The 2,022-nt window shown below is 46.2% G+C and overlaps 1 protein-coding gene across 1 annotated transcript in view; it reads left to right on the forward strand.

Annotated features, from left to right (window-relative positions):
• Window positions 1–61: 61 nt before the first annotated feature.
• PSMB7 (proteasome subunit beta 7) overlaps window positions 62–2,022 on the forward strand; it is a 22,504-nt gene continuing 20,543 nt past the window's right edge. Inside the window, exons 1-3 of the mRNA XM_017745567.1 lie at window positions 62–197; window positions 514–654; window positions 1,209–1,324. Coding sequence (XP_017601056.1) covers window positions 142–197; window positions 514–654; window positions 1,209–1,324 — 313 coding nt within the window. The 5' untranslated portion in view covers window positions 62–141. The remainder of the gene's footprint in view (window positions 198–513; window positions 655–1,208; window positions 1,325–2,022) is intronic.

Here is a 2,022-nt window from a genome sequence, read left to right on the forward strand (position 1 = left end):
CCCCGGTGTGCCCGGCCCCATCCCGAACCCCCCGGCTGCCCCCGGGAAGGGGGCCCCTGTGGAGGTCGCGGCTTTGGGAATAATTCTGCCTTCCTGTAGGATGGCATCGTCCTCGGAGCGGATACGAGAGCAACTGAGGGCATGGTTGTTGCTGACAAGAACTGTTCGAAAATACACTTCATTTCCCCTAATATCTAGTAAGTATTACAGTTTTTTGTTGGGTAGTAAGTTGTTTATTGTGTATGTTATTTTGTAATGGTGTTGGTACTGGGTTTTTTAGCCGTGTTCTTTACTAGCAGTAAATATTAAACTCCGTTTCAAAATGATCATTTATTAGCAAGGCTTGGGGGTTCATGGTATTCCACCTACACTTAAGCAGGCTCTCTTGCTTCATGCTCTCTGACTGTGTGAGAACTTAAATCCCTCAGTTTTACAATGAGAAAATTTCTACTTGTTGCATGAAACATAGAGGTTTCTGTCTCCTTTCCCTCATTTGCTCGTCACGTTCCTCAGTTGCTGCGGTGCCGGAACAGCTGCTGATACTGAGATGACAACTCAGCTGATCTCCTCCAACCTGGAGCTCCACTCCCTGTCCACAGGACGGCTCCCACGGGTTGTCACGGCGAATCGGATGCTCAAGCAGATGCTGTTCAGGTAACTGAGTGATTTCTTGTTTATTAACCCTGCTTGTAAAACTAAATAATGCTTAAGGGGCATCCTGTCTCAGGCTGCTTAAACTTCATAACAAGACTTCAGGAAGGATTTCATAATTGCTCTTTGCTTCATGGGCTTTTGAACTGAGATGGAAGAGAAATCGAGCCTGTGGTTTTAGGGAATTAGTTGTGCCGCGATGCAGTGATCACACAACAAAAACAGAAGGGTATTAGTTTAATACACTGTTCATCACACCCGTGAAAACTGTTGTGTATCTTTGTGGTGAGAAGGCTGGGCCAGTAATAGTGTAACGTGCAAGCTTGTAAAACTGGGAGTTTCCGGTGATTTGTAATAGAATCATTGCCTGCTGGACGCGGAAATAAGCCGTATTTTAGTACATTTCTTAATTTATTGCTCCCAGCTGGTAAAAGCAGCCTGTTTAGTACAGAGCTGTTACCCAGGTAGGTGTGGAACAGTTCTCAAATGCCTGTATTGTGTTAAACAGCCACAAGTGAGTTGTGGGCTTCGGACTCACAGACAAACGTTGCTCCCAGGTACCAAGGCTACATCGGAGCCTCCCTGGTGCTGGGGGGAGTGGATGTCACGGGGCCCCACCTGTACAGCATCCACCCCCACGGATCGACTGACAAGCTGCCCTATGTCACTATGGGTGAGTGCTTCTCCCTCGGGGCACGGCGTGGGGGAACGGTTGGTACTTAAAGTGGTTTTATTTAAATGCCATTGTTTGCTGGGAGCTGTGCGGGCCTCACACTACAAAGATAAAATTGTACCTGTATTCATAGGGCAAGTGCACTGTTCTGTTTCTTCACAAATGTGGGCTGGGACAAAACTCAGCTGCCAGAAAACTGCTGTTGGGAACGTTGCTCTGTGTGTGCTCCACACCTTAAAGCACAAGAATTGCAGGATTCCCAAAATCTTTCTGAAAGAAAAGAAAATTCCGCAGAAACTTCATTTGCAGATGGTCCTAACTCGTGCCTCATACAAATTTCACTTGGGGAACTTGAGGTTCATTTGGCAAACTCAGATAATTTTAAATGGAAACTTATTTTTGGTAGAGCCATGGAAGTGTAATGTAAAGTCCAAATAAATAGATCAGAAAACTGCTCTGAAAACAAGTGTTATCAGATTAGTAGATCAGTCAGCCTGTGCCTGGTGCAGCTTTTCTGCTCTTTCTGTGTTGGGAAAATACACATTTATAGATTCTCATTAATATTTTCTGTTTCTGGCTGGCATCTTTGGCTAGAACACCTGCTCAGGCTGTTGCTGGAGGTGGTGAATGTTCCTGTTGTGCTGCTGGCTCTCGGAGCCGGGGCGGGTAGCGGTGTAACGAGGCCGTGATTAACGCTC

Source organism: Corvus brachyrhynchos, unplaced genomic scaffold, assembly GCF_000691975.1.
Source record: "Corvus brachyrhynchos isolate BGI_N302 unplaced genomic scaffold, ASM69197v1 scaffold59, whole genome shotgun sequence".
NCBI classification, from domain to species: Eukaryota; Metazoa; Chordata; class Aves; order Passeriformes; family Corvidae; genus Corvus; species Corvus brachyrhynchos.